The 19064-nt window shown below is 42.8% G+C and overlaps 2 protein-coding genes across 2 annotated transcripts; one reads left to right on the top strand and one right to left on the bottom strand.

The window, feature by feature from the left end:
* The first annotated feature begins 5214 nt into the window (after positions 1 to 5214).
* Positions 5215 to 6533, top strand: LOC132459686 (trace amine-associated receptor 2-like). The gene has a single exon (XM_060054383.1). It carries the CDS (start codon positions 5340 to 5342, stop codon positions 6222 to 6224), a length of 885 nt encoding a protein of 294 aa, XP_059910366.1. The 5' UTR covers positions 5215 to 5339; the 3' UTR covers positions 6225 to 6533.
* Positions 6534 to 9804: 3271 nt separating this feature from the next.
* Positions 9805 to 18825, bottom strand: anxa1a (annexin A1a). The gene is made up of 12 exons (XM_060054382.1): positions 18707 to 18825; positions 18004 to 18081; positions 17237 to 17327; positions 16645 to 16739; positions 16254 to 16367; positions 12696 to 12786; positions 12225 to 12304; positions 11560 to 11704; positions 11357 to 11452; positions 10957 to 11015; positions 10621 to 10743; positions 9805 to 10413 (listed from the first exon to the last, which is right to left on the bottom strand). Exons 2-12 carry the CDS (start codon positions 18061 to 18063, stop codon positions 10354 to 10356), a joined length of 1014 nt encoding a protein of 337 aa, XP_059910365.1. The 5' UTR covers positions 18064 to 18081; positions 18707 to 18825; the 3' UTR covers positions 9805 to 10353.
* Positions 18826 to 19064: the final 239 nt, after the last annotated feature.

The raw sequence follows: 19064 nt of genomic DNA, 5'->3' as shown, positions 1-19064 counted from the left end.
TACATTCACAGAGCGAAGATTATGAAAGTCCAGGCTCAGCAAGTGCTCCATCTCGTTGCACCTGCACCCAGCGGCTCGCTTGCAAGATTTTGGCCTGAAGTTCTTCCCAGACCAACACCCTAGCCATCCAACATGCATATCTGAGAATCAGGCCTCTCTTTAATAATGACAAAAAGTTATGAGAGAAATACACATTAACTTTTTGTTATCTCATAAGCGGCGTGGTGCCGGCTCCTTTTGACCTTTTGACCCCCGACTTCAAAAACGTGGCCACAGGCCAGCTGTGTCTACACACCTTTAGCCACAAATGTACACCTCCATCCCACAAAAAATGGGGACTAGAAACTAACCTCTGTCTTATGTACATTTACTGTACTGTTGGAGGTCACGCCCCTTTGCCGACCTTTTCAAGATAGCTAGGGATGCTAAAATGTTTACACACATTTCCCGGGGCCCCGTGTACGACATATCCGAGATTTGGAGTTCTAGCCCTTAGAGATAAAAAAGTTTTCCCAAATGGAGTGTCATTTGGACAAAGCCCCTCAGAAGTGTAGCCTGCAAGACCTAATGGTTCAGAATGTGGTGGAAAAACAGTTTTTGAGATAGGAAGGTCCTACCGCCCTGAAATTTTAATACCTTATTCTAGGGCCTAACTGGGACCTCCGCACCGAAACTTGGCCCGGTCGGACCCCGAGGGCAGGAAGGGGGGGCCCTTCCTGCCCGAGACTTGGCGCGGTCAGACCCCAAGGGCAGGCCCCCCCTTCCTGCCCTCGGGGTCCGACCGGGCCAAGTTTCGGTGCGGGGGTCCCAGTTAGGCCCTAGAATATGGTATTCAAATTTCAGGGCGGTAGGACCTTCCTATCTCAAAAACTTTTTTTCCACCACATTCTGAACCATTAGGTCTCGCAGGCAACACTTCTGAAGGGGCTTTGTCCAAATGACAGTCCATTTGGGAAAACTTTTTTTCTCTATGGGCTAGAACTACAAATCTTGCATATGTCGTTCTCGGGGCCCCGGGAAATGTGTGTCAACATTTTAGCATCCCTAGCTATCTCGAAAAGGCTGGAAAAGGGGCGTGACCTCCAACGGTACAGTCAATGTACATAAGACAGAGGTTAGTTTCTAGGCCCCATTTTTTGCAGGATGGAGGTGTACATTTGTGGCTTAATGTGTGTAGACACCGCTGGCCTGTGGCCACGTCTTTGAAGTCTGGGGTCAAAAGGTCAAAAGGAGCCGGCACCACGCCGCTTATGAGATAACAAAAAGTGAATCTGTATTTCTCTCATTACATTTTGTCATTATTGAAGAGAGGCCTGATTCTCAGATATGCATATTGGACTGTTATGCCGCTTTTCCACTGCATGGTACCAGCTCGACACGACTCGACACGACTCGACTCAGCTCGCATTTTTTGCGTTTCCACCGCGGTACCATGGTATCTGGTACCTGAAGTGGCTGCTTTTTCTAGTACCTACTCGCTCTAGGTTCCAAGCGAGCTGAGCCGATGCTAAAAGGTGACGTCTGCAGACGGCCGGCGACTGATTGGCCAGAGAGTGTGACGAAGTCACGAGAGCGACATGGCAACCATGCTGGTAACATCCATAGCAGCGCCGCAGCCAACATGTTCCACTTCTCCAACTTCTTCAACATGCCAGCTAATAATAGTAATGTGATCGATGTCCTCCATTGTTGTTATGTGGGTTCTGTCCATGTGTGGGTTGCGTATGTGTTGTTTGCGTCGCGTACACAAATACGTCACGGCCCTTTCGCGCAGCCGACCCCGCCCACGTCCAGGAGGTACTATTTGCGGTGGAAAAGCACCCGTGCTGCTACCGTGTCGAGTCGTGTCGTGTCGAGTCGTGTCGAGTCGAGCTACATGTGCGGTGGAAAAGCGGCATTAGGGTATAGGTCTGGGAAGAACTTCAGGCCAAAATCTTGCAAGCGAGCCGCTGGGTGCAGGTGCAACGAGATGGAGCACTTGCTGAGCCTGGACTTTCATAATCTTCGCTCTGTGAATGTAAAGGATGTTTGGTCGGATGTTACGACGAAGAATCATAATGTGAATGGGAATATTCTATAAATCTCTTGATATCATCTTTCGTCTCAACACTTCTGCTGCAGCCACTTAAAGTCTCACTCCGAGAACCTTAAAATATGAATCAATCCATTAGAAGTATGAAAATATCTTCCCGGTGGTCCAGCAGAGCAAACAAGGTGTCCTTTGACATCTACGTTTCGAGACGATTGCAACAGTGCCACACATGATCATATTTGAATATGTTTCGGGGTAGTAATTAGCTGTCGATTTTGGAGGCCTTTATCAATAATGACCAGCTATAGATTTGCTTCCCGATGGAGATTTTTGACAAATTACATGTTAATTAGCATCTACACGTTAAGCTGAGTCCAATGAGATCAAGCTCGGCCTCTTGCTACACCGACATCATGTCCTAGACCTAGGTGTACCATGTAAAATACATGTTACCATTAGCTAGAGTGTCGTTCTTGGTGTCATTGGACTCAGCTCAACGTGTAGATGCTAAATAACATGTCATTTGTGACAAATCTTTATCGGGATGCAAATCAATAGCTGCTCAGTATTGATTAAGGCCTCCAATTTCGACAGCTAATTACTACCATTAAACATGTTCGAATATGCTCATGTGTGGCACCGTTGCAATCGCCTGGAAGCGTAGATGTTGAAGGATACCTTGTTTGTCCTCTTACGCCACCGGAAAGATATTTACATGCTTCTGATTGACTAATGAATTGATTCAGCTATTCCCCCAGAAGTCTGGGGTCAAAAGGTCAAAAGGAGACGGCACCACGCCGGGGTGAATCCAGATCTCGGGCAACAGCGCAGGGTTGCCAGGTCCTGCAAAAAACGTGCCCCCCACATACCGTTCAAAATCCACCCAAAATGTCCTAGAAGCATCCCAAAAAAAATGATATTATTGGCCATTTTGGCCAACGTTTTGAAAGTAATAATATTTGAGGGAATATTTTTTTGTTGTGGTTTTAGCAGCGAAATGCACCGTGTGTGTGTGTGTGTGTGTGTGTCTGTGCATGTGCGTGCGTGTGTGTGTGTATAACACGCTATTTTATGTTGAAATGCGACGTAATCCAGTGTTCACGAAACGTAAACTGTCAACGTAGGTATGATTTTGGCGACTGGGTTGGCTCTCAGATATACGTGTTTCTAACAAGATGATATCATTAAAAGTTACATAAAGTAACAGTTTAATAACACAAACGCAGGAAGCACGTGAGCTGCTAGTTTAGCGAAAGCAACCTGACGTCGTTGAAACATGCGAGCGAGCCGATCAACTCCTAATAACTATAAAACTAAAGATCAGACACAATCACTGACTGAAGATTATGCAATTAAAAAGTATATTTCTCGCTAGAAATGTTATTAGAAACACGTTTAACGGTGAATCGGTCCTAAAATATTGCATTTCCCATTCAGATAATAAAGATTAATAAAGATCATACACATTCACTGACTGAAGATTATGTAAGGAAAATGTACATTTCTCGCTAGAAATGTCATTAGAAACGCGTTTAATGGTGTATCTGTCCTAAAATATTGCATTTCCCATTCAGATAATAAAGATTAATATAAGCTACGCCGTGTTCCGGAGCCGCGGGGGATTCTGGGAATTGGGGTTCTCAGTTGACAAATGGGGCTTTTGTTAACTTGTTTTGTTGTTAGGATTAAGTGGGGTTAATGGGTTCGGGATGTTATGTGGTTGTGTGTTGTTCTATTAACATTGTTCGTGTGTTCATTATTGTCGACACCGTCACCGAGAGTGACGTGACCATCGTTTCGCGCAGCTGTTCCGTGTTGAAGTCTCGTTCAATAAAAACCAACTCTCGTTGTCGAGCGTTCAATAAAAACCAACTCTCGTTTTCGAGCGTGCCCCCCCCCCCCCCCCTACAAACGTGTCTCCCCCCCCCTACAAACGTGTCTCCCCCCCCCTCAACAAACGTGTCCCCCCCCCCCCCCCCCCCTTCAACTAACGTGTCCCCCCCCCCCTACAATCGTGTGTCGTCGTCCCCCCTCAACAAACGTGTCTCTCCCCCCCTCAACAAACGTGTCCCCCCCCCCCCCCCCCTTCAACTAACGTGTCCCCCCCCCCTACAATCGTGTGTCGTCCTCCCCGGTCATCAACAGTCTCCCCCCCCCCCCCCCCCTAAACAATCGTGTCCACAATTTGCCGCGAAAGCCGTGAAACCCAAACCCCGAAACCCGCCTCCACAGCGGCACACGTGGATATTGTAGGTATAACACGCTATTTTTTACGTTGAAATGCTACGTATCCAGTGTTCATGGAAACGTACACCACTGACGTTTTTTCTTGGCGACTGGGTTGGTTATCCGGCTACACGCAAATATTGCCCGTTGTCCCCAGAGATAAATCGTCGTCAGACGATAGCCGATGGTTTCCCGAGAACGATAAAGAAGACACTTGTATGTATATCTTCTTACCCGTCACGTCCAATGCTGGAATAAATAGCAGTGTCCCTATAGCATCAGCAACCATGTGTTTATGTGTTTGTGTGTGTGTGTGTGTCTTTGTTAGTGTGTGTGTGTGTGTGTGTGTGTGTGTGTGTGTGTGTGTGTGTGTGTGTGTGTGTGTGTGCTTGTGTGTGCGTGTGTGTGTCCTTGAAAGAGTATATCACACTCAATAGATGAAACAGTTTTTCTTCTCTGTAGTGCAGTTTGTTTAATGATAGCAGCTGTAAAGTAGGTTATACTATTACTTATTCCTATATAATTATAATTTATTATAATTTCATCTCATCTCATCTCATATAATTTGACTATTCAGAATTAATCAGGTAATTTTTTTTTTGCGATACAGCAGTTCAATGGTCCAGATGTCCATGATTATGACTAAACATCTATGTATTTGAACATAAGGTGCTAGATTCCACGGGAAACCAAAATAGAGCTTGTTTTCTAAATAAAAGTAGGCCTACGGGCTGAGTGTACCCCGTAATGTAATCCGAAACTCCGCTGACAAAGTTGTATCCTGATAGCCTTCATTAGCCTAAATAGTAGGCCTACTTGTTAATGGGGCACATGGGCTTTGAGTAGGTGAAAGAGATCCATCAAAAATATTTGGCCTACTTGTGTCCTGTTTCCAACAAATGTTTAGAAAATACAATATAAAGGGCAGTGTAGTAGGTTTGGGCTAGGCCTACATGTTTCAAGCATTCATGTCTGTGCAAAGAAAGAAAAATCGGAGGCGGAAAACGAACATGAGCTCTCCAGAGAAAATAGGCTGCTGTATAAAACAATCGGTGTGACATTGGCAGCACGCACCAAAACGATGCTGTATGGCCTCAATATCACAGACGCAGGGGGTGTGCCTCTTGCAGTCGATTTTGACAGTCCTCTGGATTACCTCATCTTTATTTTCCAGCTGTTGCTTGCCACGGCAGCTGTCCTCTTATCCGGCACCGTAACAATCGGAATATTGGCCACAGAAACACTTCGCATTCAAAATAGGTTCATTTTCATGGTCAACACAAGCATTTGTGATACGCTGGTTGGCTTTTCGGTGTACTACCTCGGTTTGTTTGACGTGTACGAAGGATATCCTTCGAGAAATGCTACTTATACTATCTTGCCCTCATTGCTTGGGATCAACCTCCTGACATTTCTGTTTGCACAGTTTGACAGATATTTTGCAATCTGCTATCCATTTATTTACAGCCGCTTCATAACGAGACCCATTGTGGTGGGAATTAATGTGTATTGTTGGTTGCATGTCTTTGGAGTTTTACTCGTTCGAAATGTGATTCCCATCTCGAAAGCGACGGATCTGTTTGTCTTTAGCATCCTCTATCTGCAGCTGGTGATACTCACTAAAGTGATCATGACAATAAAACTGTACTTTGTTGCCAAATACCAGCTTGAGCGAGACCCCCCGAGCGCAGAGAGAGATAGCAAGAAAGAATCTTTAAAAATTATATTTTTTGTGGTCATAATTTTTTTGCTATTGTGGATACCCTCAATAATCAATATCGTATTGAGATTAATGTTCGGAATGGGAATGAATTTCGTAAACGAGGCCCTAAATCCCTTTGCCACATTGGCGCGCCTCAGCGCCGTGTGCACGTCAGCCGTGTACGTGTGGGGCAGTCCGGCGCTGCGTGAGGCCATGAGGAGGACCGTGTGGGGCCGAGTGTGTCCGAAGTGCAACAGGAGGTGAAGGCAAACATAGAATAGACCATATAATTGGGCACTGGCAGATTTGTTTCGTTTCACTTCCTTTTTAGTTGTTTAGGTCCAAAGGCCCGTGGGTTGCACTCATATAGGCATGCTCCACATTTGTTTGATGGCCTATGTCTCCGCCTTTCTTCTTTGTTCTCAGAGTGGGGTCCAGTCAAGAAAAAGGAGAAGCGCTGGGCCAATTTGGATGCAGACGATGGATCAACTTGCAGCGCCTCAAACAAACGAACAAACCGCAGGCCTGCTTGATGATCTTTTCTGTTTCAGGGAAATCAACATCATAACGTAGCCTATTGCAAACAAAGTAACCTACTAATGATTGGGAGAAAAAAAAGAATGTCTTCTTTGTGTACATGTTCTACCCCGTAGCATTTAATTGTTTTGTAGTCTACATGTAATACCTAGCCTTCACCGACCGAAGGGCCCTATATTAAGAAGGGATTTCGTTTAAAGTGCGATTATTGGTCGAATAGAATATTTTCCTATAGCAAAAAATGAAATTTGTGAAATACGATGAAGTATTTCCGACCACTATTAGATGAGGAGCTACCATTTCATTTCTTTCTCGTTTAAGATAGGCTTCAATGCTTTGAAACTGGAAATGAAGTGGTCTGTGCGCGTAGAGAAAGATCCAATCGCTATAGACAGGGTCAAGTTGCCGACTTGGCATCGTTGATTAAAAAAATCTGCAGAATATATTGTCATCTCCTATGACTTCACTACAGTTTGTTTTAGGATTAACTTCGTGTGATTTTTCCAAATTGTAAAAACGGCTACTGCTTTCATACCATACATTGCCCCACATATTGTAGGTGCGAAAATTAGCACCCCTTTGTACTTTTTTTTACTTTACTTTGTGGTGAAATATATTTTGTATTGCGTTGTAACCCAAATACCCTAAATTGAATCGCGAGATACTGGAAGATTCACATCTCTAGGCTACTTGATAGTAAATGCAAATAAAAAAAAACATAGGATACTTAAACAGTTTTTACTGTGATAGTGGTAGTAAAATTCTTATTTTCACTCATTTACCTTATTGGCCTTTCAAACTGTTGTCACATGTCACGTTATTAAAATGTGTAGTCTTATTCAAATGTGTAGGCGTTGGAGTAAAGAAAGAAAAAGTTTAGTGAAACCAATGGGCCTTAAAAGCAAAGTTGTAGAATCCAAACAGGCAGGTCTTTGTGCTATACTATGAAAATATTAAAGTGAACATTTAATACAAAAATCTCAGTAGTGATCAACCGAGTAAAAATTGCAGAAATAACCTAAACATTTTAACGTCCGGGCACGTCCAGGATTTTTGGGGGTTAGGAAAGGTCTTTTGATCTTGACCTTTTTTTATATAGGCCTATGCTTCTTGCATATACTGTTAGCAGACGATGAACAAACGATCTCCTTACTTTTTTATTGGTTTGATGTTTAAAAATGACATCACAGTCGTGTTGTTAGACTGTTAGTGTCTATTAATACAACTATGTTTATAGTCTTAATAATGGTCCTACAGTATCTGTGTTCATTAGATTAGATGAGGCAGGTATAAAACGTTGTGTCCTGGTCGATGCATTAGCGATCCCTACTGGTTGGTCGGGGCGCCTGCACCCCCTCCCCCGAAATGCCATCTGGGCCAGAAACACCTACCAAAAAGGTCGATGTTTGTGAATTCTATGGAGAATTGTTCCACTCCGCGACTACTGAAAGATCGCGTTGTCGACGTAGTCCATCATCTCTAACTCCATTCTTGCGTCGTTGCTTATCGGAGTGTATAACTAATCGCCCGGTCGAGGAAGTTTGACTGGATAGGCCTACCCGTAATACGGCTACACAAATATTGCCCGTTGTCCCCAGAGACAAAATCGTCGTCAGACGATAGCCGATGGCTTCCGAGAATGATAAAGAAGACACATGTATACCCATCACGTCCAAGGCTGCCTGGAATAAATGGTTGGCATAGCAGTGCAGTGCTCCCATCAGCAACCATTCTTTATGTGTGTGTGTGTGTGTGTGTGTGTGTGTGTGAGTGTGTGAGTGTGTGAGTGTGTGAGCTTGAACGATTATTTAATATTCCAACACACTCATGAATACATAAAACATACTGAATAGATAAAACAGTTTTTCTTCTCTTGTAGTGCAGATTGTTTAATGGTAGAAGCTGTAAAGTACTGTGATAATACTCAATGACTTATTCCTATACAATTATATTATCATAACATTATAATTTAACCATTCAGAATTAATCTTTTCGGTCTAATAATTATTTTATTTGCGATACAGCCGTTCAATGATCCAGATTTCCATGGCCAAAACATGTAGGCCTATTTGAACATAAGGTGCTATCAACAAAATAGAGCTTGTGCAGCCTACCCCGTAATGTAATCCGAAACACCGTTGACAAAGTTTTATCCTGATAGCCTTCATTAGCCTAAATAGTAGGCCTACTTGTAAATGAGGCACGCAGGCTTTGAGTACGTGAAAGGGATCCATCAAAAATATTAGGCCTACTTGAGTCCTGTTTACAACAAAATTTTAGAAAATACACAATAAACGGCAGTGTAGCCTACTGTATATTGGACTGCATGTTTCAAGCATTCATGTCTGTGTAAAGAAAAACAATCTGAGGCGGAAAACGAACATGAGCTCTCCAGAGAAAATACAGTATAAAAACAATCGGTGTGACATCGGCAGCATGCACCAAAAAAATGCTGTATGGCTTCAATATCACAGATGCAGGGGGTGTGCCTCTTGCAGTCGATTTTGACAGTCCCCTGGCCTCACCTTCTGCATTCGCCACCATACCCCTCTCTCTCTCTCTCTCTCTCTCTCGTCCATCTGTTCAATTCCCTGCGAGAAGCTACCCTCAGGAGCATTCCTTCGGCCTTCCTTCCTGCTCTTCCTCTCTCCCCCCCTTCAGTTCACGTCCCCTTGATCACTCGGCCGGGCCGCTGGACTTGTCCTGCTCCGTAACGCACTTTCAGAGCGACAACCCGTGACACTTAGCCTAAGCCCTTCGACTGTGTGCTGATTAGGTTTTTTTCTCATCTCAGTCACATCGTCACGAGACCCAAAGTTTAAAGATCCACAAACTAAAATAAGGAAATCTTTGTGAATCATATTTTACATGTGAAAGTATGCATGTTTTATGATCATATTGAGACATTCTGGGTATTCCTTCCTTTTTAATTCTGATGCCATGTTTCAAGCTAACAACAGATATGAATGGTTTCTTCTCAACATAATGGACGACCCATAAGGTTTTCTGAGTTTATAGAAAGACTACAAACATGGTCACTTTGCCCTTTCAGCCAAAGCCACTTCCAATATAAATTGAATTCTTACCTGTGTTCGAGAGATGCTTCATGAACCACCTCCAGAACGCAAGCTCATTTACCTTGTGCTTCTGTTTTAAATAAACCACGTGTTGAGCATTCACCGCTTTGAGTCATACTGTACCTAGCCTGAGCCGACCATACCACAAAGGATTGTTTTTCATCAAACCGCAGTCTGTCTTGGATAGCCTCTACAACGTTACAAGAATTATAGAAATTGTAGCACTGAAATCGAGCATGCTTTTTTATTTTTATTCTTCTTGTAACCAGCGTTAGCAAAAATAGAGGTGATTCAGGACTTCATAAACACTTTATTGTGGAGTCGAATAACAAATTCCTTAAAAGGGCCCCATCGCAAAATACATTTGGTCCATGATTAACTTGGATTCTAGTGTCAAGCTATCAGACAGATTGCAGAAGCTCTCATTTTAGCCGAAGCTTAAACACCAGCACTCGATATGTATATGTATACACTGTATGCATTACCAAATAGCACATGTTTACCACCCGATGTATTCCAAGGCCTACATCAAAGCAAACTGTTGCCTGCTGGTGTCAACAAAATGAAGGAGATACATTAGATACATACATTACAATGCAGTATATGCTAAAGCTTTGGCGTGTTCATTGTTATTCCTTGCTATGGCCGCTTGCAAGTAGTTTAAAGTGGGGCCAGAGTTATCCACATGAGTGATGGGCAGAAGAAGGTCTGTGGCAAGGTTAGGTTTCATATACATGTGCATGTTGAGTCAGGGTTTGAGTTGGGAGGTTTGTGGTCGATTAATTCTCACTGCCACACAGAGCCAGCAGGATCTTCTCATAGTCTCCCTTTGTGTCATCCTGGAAAAGTTAAATCAGTTAAACGTTTAACACACCCATTTACTTGTGTAATCCTTTTAATAGTTTGGGGAAACAGTTGGGAAATCTATTAACTATATCGTCATGAAAAAGTTTGGCGTTTCATCATCAGTGAGAAAAAACAAACCGCCCACAAAGCATAGCTGAAATGCCGATTGCGATAACATCATTCTGTTCATTAAGGCTTACCAGAATCTCCTGATAGAGGGTTTTTCCGTAGTCTTTCCTGTAGACGTCTTTTATCCGTTTCATGTCAATCTCAGAGCGGCTCACCATGATTCGGGTCAGGATTTTGGTCCGGGTTCCCTTACCCTGTTAAAGAGTGCAGGAGAGAGAGATTGCAGGAGAGAGAGAGAGAGAGATTGCAGGAGAGAGAGCGAGAGCGAGAGAGAGAGAGAGAGAGAGAGAGAGAGAGAGAGAGAGAGAGAGAGAGAGAGAGAGAGAGAGAGAAAATGCAGTCTTGAGATCCAGGAAGTGTCTTTGTACCTTGGTGGTTTTCTCGTGCATATTGTGGGACCCACATACCTTCATGGCCAGGTTGAGCCTTTCAGCAAAGAATGCGGGCCTGCTCCCAGCACATTTGACTGCATGGGAGAAATGGAGTGTGTTTAAACCCGCACAATGTTACCTTGAAAAACCGATGACATCAGTGTCTTAGTCGTCTCATTATGAATTATGTTAATGCCATACATTGCCAAAGAAAATAAACATATCTTGAAAAAAACAAGGCGAGATAAAGAGCAGAAATGGCATTCAACTATTCAGATTAAAATGTTCAAAAGGTTTCTCTATCTTTTCCATATGATTGAACCCCGGTTTTAAGCACATTTATTCAATAACAAAAGTCATATATTCATACAAGCATTACCTGAATATATGAATTACTGAAAAATATGCGAGACCCAGGAATAATCTGGTTTCCTACCAACTGCTGTAAGACAACTCTCAATATCTCCCTTCATCTCCATATCAATAGCTTTGGACACGTCCACCTTGCTGTACTTGGAGTATCTGTCAAACACTGCGAAAAGAGAACCAAAGAGATTGTGATCACATTGAGTTTGACAAAAAAATGCTTGGCATATAACACAACAACCACAGCGATGACGGCAGCGAGGGACAGCCGACCTTTGCGGAGATGAGCGCCGCTCCTGGAGGTCAGGATGTCGATGAAGACCGAGGCGTCCGTGCCCTTCCTCTGCTCGCCCGCAGCGTACAGAGCTCTGGCGTCGCTGTCGGCCAGCTCGTCATTCACTCCCTCAGTCCTCCCGGCCTGCAAGCCACAAAACGATATGATAAACACAGGCTCTGCACCGAGTTAAGTGCAAAGAACTCCAACACAGACACCCACATTAGGCCTTGGGTTCAAGACTCCAGTAAACCCAACTGGAGCCCATGGAGGTTATCCGACATCCTCTTCATTATTATGTTCATTAACATTCCATTGTTTGACGACATTGATGTTTTCATATACTCCTCCCCCCCAGTCATTCTGCCCATAATTCAGTTCAGTCTCACAAAACAAAATTGCACAAATTTGGGGTTGTTATTCATGAGTTATTACTTGCAAATCACAAAGGATGATAATCAGTCGAAAAACTCACCAGGCCACGAAGGATCAAGAACAAGACAAATCATATGCAACACCAAGACATGAATAGTGAACTCATTAAATACATTACATTTGACTTTATTTTGTGTTCATTAATCGCCTCAAGCCTCTGAAAGATTTACATATTTCTGCTTTACCACTGTGATGTTAAATATCCATTGACCAAAACATGCAGACGTACTTTGCACAGTGTGAGGAGGGCATTCCGGAAGTCTCCGCTCGTGTCCGACTTGATGTCAGCTTCCAGTTCCTTCTTGTTTGCTGATAGAAGAGGAGTCAGAACAATAATAATGAAGAGCGTACAATATTTTAGATGAATGCATACGTATTATGAGGCATCATTTGACTTGATCGTTTTTTACGCTGTTTACATGCTGCTTACACTGTTAACATGTTGCTATAGCATACTTGTGATATTTATTTACCTTGCTTTTTGCTATTTATTACTTTTTAAAGCACATTGTATCTTTTATTTTTTGTCTTATATCGCACTCCTTCTGAGGCACTGTCACTTTCACGATTCACTGTGTAATTGTATTTGACAAATACATCTTCTTGAATCTTAACAGCCTAATGTTACGATGGTGCGTTATGTTGTAACAGTGATTGTTTTGCTCTGTATTATTCATGTATTTGTATTTTTTGTGCACACCTTCCATGTATGCTACTTTGATGGCCTCCATCTCGCGGTTGGTTCTTGAGGCCATGACCTCGATCAGAGTGTCCTCGTCGGTGCCCAGACCCTGGGAGGGATGAGACAGTAGGACAGGGTGGATGGGAGGGAGGAAGGCATGAAGGCCGCAGAGGACACACAGCCGAGGACGGCAGGGTAAGCCCTTTCAGGTCATCTCAGAACAGTTTCTTTTTTGAACTTCCAACGCCAGCAGGACGGCTGAGTGTACTTCAAATTACATTTCTGCATGTCTGCCTTTGTGTGTGTCCATATTGAATGTAGTCTTCATATGAGTGTGTTCACTGCAAATACAGAGTGTTTCTTTATTTTTTCTAGGTTCAGTGCAGCATAAGTTTCAAGAGCAGATTAGAAAACAAGTTAAAGTTGAGCATTGAAATCAAACAAAACTATGAAGGTATTATTGTAGCAAAAGTCTTTAGCACCTGTAACTGCAGAATTTGAATGCGTACACTAAAGTCACAGTAAATTTGAAGTCGTATATATTTATTTTGCATGTGTACTCTAAAGTCACAAATGTGTAACAGTACATTTGTAGTCGTAAAAAAAATATAAATATTTTTTATACCATTGTAAACACAAAATAGGGTCTACGAGTACGCTAATCTGTGTTACAGGTGCACAAATCCTTTTGCTACAATTATTGCAGCGCAGTTGGTGCAAAACACATTCGCACACCCGTGTTTCATAATCTGAGAACATGCCCAAAAGGTGTGCATTCGTAAACCCAAATTTGAACAAATGCATCAGAAGTTGCACATCTGTGAACGCTATGTTAATTCAGCATTTTAATGAGCGAGCACAAAACCATTTTACAACTGCTCGAATCTGCTCCTGCAAGTCTCAGCTGTGGGGTTTTTTGCAGGTTGTTTTGCAACACCCCTAGGTGGTAAATGTGTAGCAAAAGTATTCGTATCCGTAGATGACAGAGCGTCCGTGAGCGGGACAAAATAGTCCCGCCCATAATTTCCTAATCCAATGAAAATCGCCGGCAGGGATGCATTTCTCAAATTACGGTGACGGCTGGTGGTGATTTTGGGTGGGTGGGCTAAAGAATGCATTACATTTATCAATACTTCACAAGGTGACGCCATGAGGTCACCTTTATATCTCTGTTCATAACTTTAATATAATGTGAATGATTTTTAAACAAGATTAAGGTGTAGAGAAAGGCATTTCATTATTTGAAGCACAATTATAAATAAAAATAAAAATAAGGTGTTTAAAGTGCTTCACTGAGCTGAAATTGAACATTTCGAACTAAACCATTAAGCAAAATAAAACTTTTTTTGTGCTTAAAGTATTACACAATTAAAATGTTGACTGGTCTCCCTTTGCGCAAAATGCGGCTGTAGACGATCACACACTCTTTGGTAGAGACGTCTGTGTCGCCGTCAATCATGAAGGACATGTAGGCCTATGTGGCGTTTCCGACGTCCGCAGCTGTCTTTTGCTTTAAGGTGTCGCCCATTAGGCCTACTGCAATGAATTGTGCACATGCCATCTCATTGCTATAGGCCTACGTCGGGTTGATGTTTAATCCATTTCTCTTCATGAGAATAATTTCGGATTTAAATTGAGAATGGCAACTCCTCTTTGGCAATGTTGTATGCAACATTAAATGAGATCATTTCCGATTCCTTAGAGAACCTTATTGTTACTGCCTGTCGCTGAAATGCAGCTTGGAGAGGGGCCACTATCTCTACACACTTGTCACGTCATGTTGGGTTATTTAGACAGCTTTTTAAATGTTTCGATACGAAACGTAGTTGACCCGCTTACAAATGCACTATTACCGGCCATATTCTGACCGCACTCCTGACAGTAAATCTGTACATCGTTTGGTTGATGTGTCCCCAATCTTTTCACTTCCAATTTTTCCTCCAAAGACATTAAAGAAAACCGATTAGAAAGTAAATAATCCACTTCATTCATTTTCATGCTAACGCCCGCCATACTGCACTTGCGCTACTGTGCTGTGATTAGTCGAAGGACACTGTACTGTAGCTACTGTGCTAGGTCAGCCTTTGGGCTAAACTAATTTAGCCCAAATGGGAAGCATATGAAGGGGGCGTGTCAGGGCACCTGTCAATCAAACGTCAATGGAAGCTTACGCTACTGCGCTTGGGCTGAATACATTTAGCCCATTCACAGGAAAAAAAACGAAGATATATATATCCTGGGTTTTTCTGTCACTTTTTGGTGCTGTTGCTCCTTTAGGTTCTACCAAAATTTAAAACAATATGTTCTAAGAATGTAATAATATATTTTCACTGTAAGAGGGCTTAGCCCTGTTAGCCCATTTATACCAGCCGTCCCTGACTGGGACCCATCGCGTGCCAGCCATGGAGCTATAAAGATCGCAGCATTCTTAGCGCGGTACGTTTCTTTCTGGAGAAGTGAAGAGGGCGTCTTACTGAACGGAGGTGGGTATCCTACATTATGTAAAATGAAATGACTTAGTTCAAGGGAATTCTCCCCAAAGTATTGCATTAACATTTCTGAATTTATGTTATGGCGACCATTAAAATACATTCAAGGACATTTGCGGCATGTTAATGAAATACTTTGGGGGGAATTCACTTGAACTAAGTCATTTCATTTAACATAATGTAGGATACCCATCTCCGTTCAGTAGGACGCCCTCTTCACTTCTCCAGAAATAAACGTATCCCGTGCTGAGTATGCTGCGATCTTTATAGCTCCATGGCTGGCACGGGGTGGGTCCCAGACAGTGTAATTTGAGAAATGCATCCCTGCCGGCGATTTTCATTGGATTAGGAAATTATGGGCGGGACTATTTTGTCCCGCTCACGGACGCTCTGTCATCTACGGATACGAATACTTTTGCTACACATTTACCACCTAGGGGTGTTGCAAAACAACCTGCAAAAAACCCCACAGCTGAGACTTGCAGGAGCAGATTCGAGCAGTTGTAAAATGGTTTTGTGCTCGCTCATTAAAATGCTGAATTAACATAGCGTTCACAGATGTGCAACTTCTGATGCATTTGTTCAAATTTGGGTTTACGAATGCACACCTTTTGGGCATGTTCTCAGATTATGAAACACGGGTGTGCGAATGTGTTTTGCACCAACTGCGCTGCAATAATTGTAGCAAAAGGATTTGTGCACCTGTAACACAGATTAGCGTACTCGTAGACCCTATTTTGTGTTTACAATGGTATAAAAAATATTTATATTTTTTTTACGACTACAAATGTACTGTTACACATTTGTGACTTTAGAGTACACATGCAAAATAAATATATACGACTTCAAATTTACTGTGACTTTAGTGTACGCATTCAAATTCTGCAGTTACAGGTGCTAAAGACTTTTGCTACAATAATACCTTCATACAAAACTATCTTCCCTGAAGCTTCAATAGCTCAATCGAAACTCTGAATGTGTGTGTGTGTGTGTGTGTGTGTGTGTGTGTGTGTGTGTGTGTGTGTGTGTGTGTGTGTGTGTGTGTGTGTGTGTGTGTGTGTGTGTGTGTGTGTGTGTGTGTGTGTACCTTCATGGATTGTTTGAGCAGATGGGCGTCATACTGTGCTGGTGTCTTCAGAAGAGCCAGCACCACTTCCTCCAGCTCCCCCTTCAACGCAGACTTCAGCGCAGTCTCCAGGGGCTACCGACACATCAAGAACCATCAACCCAAAGTCTCTCTGTACGTCTGTCTGTCTGTGTGTGTGCGTGCATATGCGTGTGTGTACTGTAGGTATGAACATGCTCATAACATTGCTTGATAACACGCAAAATATGAAAGAGAACGACAGTAGCCAAAGAAAAACCACAGGCTGGTTCTTCTCGTCAATGTTGGTGAGCAGGCTAGCCATTAGAGCCACCGCACAGTCCAACAACATCGCTATAACGTCTACATGGTAACAGCCTGTCTCTCTCCACACCTTGCCACTGGAGCGCTGGTAGGCCTCCTTGATCTTCTGCCTCTGCTCGTTGCTCCTCTTAACCAGGACATCGATGATGGTGTTCTCATCCACACCTGGGAAAAAAAACATTTATAAATACAGATCACTTGATGTGTGTGTACCTAGAATAATTAAATAAATAACGTTATTCAGTATTAATAACAAGCTATTAGTATTTCTCTATAATGACTCATAATCATGCTCTCTTGAGTCCTAATTAAAGATTCACTTCTCACTGGTAGTTTTGTGAACTAGCAATGATCCTTGTTGAACAGCAGAGGGCAAGATTGTTCTTTAAATGAAAACCAGAAATTCACTTGTGAAATCTGATGTTTCTCTCCTTGTACACGCCCACATTCTGTTTCAGTCTGGTTGTGTGTGTGTGTCTGTGTCTGTGTCTGTGTCTGTGTCTGTGTGTGTGTGTGTGTGTGTGTGTGTGTGTGCACGTGTCTGTGTGTGTGTGTGTGTGTGTGTGTGTGTGTGTGTGTGTGTGTGTGTGTGTGTGTGTGTGTGTGTGTGTCTGCATGAATGTATGTGTGTGTGTGTTTGTATACAATTTATCACAGTTTACCCTTTGTCTTGATGGCCTTTTCCAAGACTCCGGCGTCTCCATCGGGGCTGAAATTGAGCGCTGCGGTGACTGTCCCCTCGTTCTTAAGAGTCTGAGAGATACAGTAATGTCCGTTAGTTTACAGTAACAGACTATTAGAGAGAGAGACAGAGAGACAGAGAGACAGAGAGACAGAGAGACAGAGAGACAGAGAGACAGAGAGACAGAGAGACAGAGAGACAGAGAGACAGAGAGACGTGTGCTCCGGGAGTTCACTTTAAGAAACCAAGTGCACAGGGAGTGGCCTCAGATTCCTGCTCTGATGACTCACGTTTACACAAGACTAAGTAAGGGCATTTTCTCACTATTTGCGTAAACTCTGAACCTTCAAAACTCCCTTTCTTTCACTGATTCAAGATATGGAAGTGAAGATAGGTCCTTTTTTTTATTTATTTTTTACATAATATCACAATCATGTACGCCTCATCACTTCTTCCCCATATAACAGTACAGTAAACCGGCCCCTTCCTACTTCCCTCTTCCACAACCCACATTAGCCTCGACTGCGTAGAAGTTTCCATCTCAACCAACCACAGGAAGAGAAGGGGAAAAAACAGAAAATAGTCACTCAGAAATGTGTGTGAGTGTGAGTGTGAGTGTGTGTGTGTGTGTGTGTGTGTGTGTGTGTGTGTGTGTGTGTGTGTGTGTGTGTGTGTGTGTGTGTGTGTGTGTGTGTGTGTGTGTGTCAGGGGGCGGCCCCTGGCAGCTGGAAGCAGAGGGCTACTTACTGAGTCATCGGGCAGGCCCAGATAAACAGACTGCTGCAGGAAAGCATTGATGAAAGACATGGTGGAGGTGGACACAAGCTAAAGGAAAGAGTCGTTCACAATATAATAGATTGGATAAGGATGGTCCATCATAGTAGTGATAATGTTTAAATGTTAAATGTTAAATTAAACGTCTTAAATATAAGCTAACATAACAATGGAAGAGTAAAGAGAAGTTAAAAGTTAGATTCACATCGCAGATGCTACATTTATTTATTGTTGTATCATTTTGCATAGCATACTATGGTGATAAAGTCGGGATCTGAATCGAGCTGGACCTAATTATAAATCTGAGGAGATCTCTAGGTTACTGCTCTGTAATCTCTGTTATTTATTCTTCATTATCAGGTAGCATGCACCTAATCCCTTCCCCGGATCCGGACACACCTTGTTCTGACACAACCAGGCTACGATTTGACTTGCTTCGCTTCAGTTCCCATATTTTCGAGTCCAATAAAACGGGTCCGCTATGCGCTCTGAATCAACAGTAGGCTGCTACAGTAGAAGTCTCCTAACCACACCCACTCAACTTTAATGTGTTTCGCCTTCACCACATCAACAAGAAAGAAACATTTACACACAAACTGCGAAACGATACTCACAAAGCAAAAATAAAAATAGTAGTATTCTATGTTGATCTTTGTAGAAAAGTAGTTGTACTCACTGTGTGGGTAAGGAGGAAATGGTGTTGGTTGGAATTTCAGGGCAGGAGTAGCGGCACTAGCATCATATTTATACCCGTGTTTAACCACACCTAGCGACAGGGCGCAGCCCCGCCGCGGTCATTGGCCGGGCGCGGTGCTTACGTCGTCCCAGACTTGGAATTCTCCATCGTCGGCTACGCAAGTTATGCACAGATATTTTGTGTAATGTTTATCCGTCATTCTTTGCAGAGAATTTGCAATGTAATAAAAATGTTATACCAATAAATACTTTGAATGATTACTGAGTCATTCATGCAAAATTAATATGGAACTTTATCATGTCGGGCTTTTCTCAAGAAAGTATTTAATTCACCGCGT

This window comes from Gadus macrocephalus, chromosome 6 (genome assembly GCF_031168955.1).
Source record: "Gadus macrocephalus chromosome 6, ASM3116895v1".
NCBI lineage: Eukaryota > Metazoa > Chordata > Actinopteri > Gadiformes > Gadidae > Gadus > Gadus macrocephalus.
Note: the sequence above shows the minus strand (reverse complement) of the source record. Positions and strands in the feature narration are given on the sequence as shown.